We start from the raw sequence: 1,795 nt of genomic DNA, 5'->3' as shown, positions 1-1,795 counted from the left end.
TCAAGTAGCCTCCTTAGTGCTATGATTCCGCCACAGCAGTTTCATCAAAGGAATATATTTCCTATGCAGAATCTTGACATCGCGATCCAAAATCTGAACTGGCACCTCTTCGAACGTCAGATCTGGTCCAACCTTAATCTCCTCCACAGGCACAATGTGCATGGGATCAGATCGGTAACGTCTAAACATCGAGACATGGAATACATCATGTATACGATCCAACTCTGGAGGAAGCTTCAACTGATACGCTACCGGCGCTACTCGCTTTAGAATCTGGTATGGTCTAATGATCCTAAGGCTTAACTTGCCCTTGCAACCGAACCTCAGAACCTTCTTCTATGGCGAGACCTTAAGGAAAACCAAGACCCCCACAAAATACTTGATATCTTTCCTCTTGAAATCAGCATAGGACTTCTGTCTATCAAAAGCCACTTTCAATCGATCTCGAATCAAGCAGATCTTATCCTCAGTCTCTGAAACCAACTTCGGACCCATGACACATCGCTCACCCAACTCAGTCCAACACAAATGAGTGCGACAATTACGACCATAAAGTGCCTCATATGGTGCCATCTGAATACTAGACTGATAGCTGTTATTGTAAGCGAACTCTGCCAACGGCAAGTACTCCTCCCAACTACCTCGGAAATCAAGATATCCTCCAGTATCTGAATCACCCTCTCTAACTGACCATTTGTCTGAGGATGAAAAGCAGTACTGAAGTCAAGATAAGAACCTAAAGCCTCATGAAGTTTCTGCCAAAATCGAGACGTAAAACGAGAATCCCTATCGGAGATGATTGGAACAGGAACCCTATGCAGTCTTATTATCTCAGAGATGTAAAGTTTAGCCAACTTCTGTAAACAGAAGTCCGTTCTAACAGGAATGAAATGTGCTGACTTGGTTAATTGATCCACAATGACCAAAACATAATCCTTCATAGTGGGTGTTAAAGGTAACCCACTAATGAAGTCCATTGTTACTCCCTCCCATTTCCACATTGGTATCTTCACCTGCTGTAGCAACCCTGAAGGTAACTGATGCTCAACCTTAACCTGCTGACAAGTCAAACAATATGCAACAAAGTCAGTCACCTCACGTTTCAACCCTGGCCACCAGTACAACTCTCGAAGATCCTTATACATTTTGTTTCCACTAGGATGCATAGCGTAAGGACTACTATGCACCTCCCTTAGAATCGACAGTCTCAAATCCTCATCATTAGGTGCATAGATCCTACCTCGGAAGCGCAATACTGTACCACTGTCAATCCCAAAATTAGTATAGTTCCAGCATTGACCTGATAGAATCGTAACTCAAGGGACTTATCTCCTAACTACTTATCCTTAATCTGATCCAGCCATGTTGGTCTAACCTACAACTCAGTCAAGAGACTCCCATCGTCATAAAGACACAGTCGAACGAACATTGCTCTCAAATCGGTCATAGCCCTACTGCTTAACGCATTGGCCACCATATTAGCCTTACCTGGATGGTACTCGATATTGCAGTCATAATCCTTAAGCAGTTCAAACCATCGACACTGCCTAAGATTTAACTCCTTCTGAGTGGGGAGATACTTGAGGCTCTTGTGATCAGTGTAGATGGTACACTTTTCACCGTACAGATAGTGCCTCCAAATCTTTAATGCAAAGACAACTGCAGCCAATTCTAAATCATGCATCAGATAATTTTCCTCGTGAGTCTTAAGCTATCGAGAGGCATAAGTAACTACCTTACCGTCTTGCATCAAAACGCAACCCAAACCCACATGTGACGCATCACTGTAAATCAC

General features: G+C 43.3%; 1 protein-coding gene across 1 annotated transcript; it reads right to left on the bottom strand.

Moving 5' to 3' along the window:
- Positions 1-1,477, bottom strand: LOC107958624 (uncharacterized). Its single transcript, XM_016894481.1, has 5 exons — positions 1,380-1,477; positions 1,095-1,263; positions 719-1,013; positions 361-473; positions 1-273 (listed from the first exon to the last, which is right to left on the bottom strand). Exons 1-5 carry the CDS (start codon positions 1,475-1,477, stop codon positions 1-3), a joined length of 948 nt encoding a protein of 315 aa, XP_016749970.1.
- Positions 1,478-1,795: the final 318 nt, after the last annotated feature.

The sequence above is a fragment of the Gossypium hirsutum genome, chromosome A13, assembly GCF_007990345.1.
Source record: "Gossypium hirsutum isolate 1008001.06 chromosome A13, Gossypium_hirsutum_v2.1, whole genome shotgun sequence".
NCBI classification, from domain to species: Eukaryota; Viridiplantae; Streptophyta; class Magnoliopsida; order Malvales; family Malvaceae; genus Gossypium; species Gossypium hirsutum.
The sequence above is the reverse complement of the archived record's forward strand: the minus strand, read 5'-3'. Positions and strand labels throughout refer to the sequence as shown.

Coding starts and splice junctions, on each gene's coding strand:
- LOC107958624 (XM_016894481.1), bottom strand. CDS start 1,477: ATGGTGGCCAATGCGTTAAGCAGTAGGGCTATGACCGATTTGAGAGCA. Junction 1,264..1,379: donor GGGAGTCTCTTGACTGAGTT/GTAGGTTAGACC, acceptor TGGGATTGACAG/TGGTACAGTATTGCGCTTCC. Junction 1,014..1,094: donor GGCCAGGGTTGAAACGTGAG/GTGACTGACTTT, acceptor TTGCTACAGCAG/GTGAAGATACCAATGTGGAA.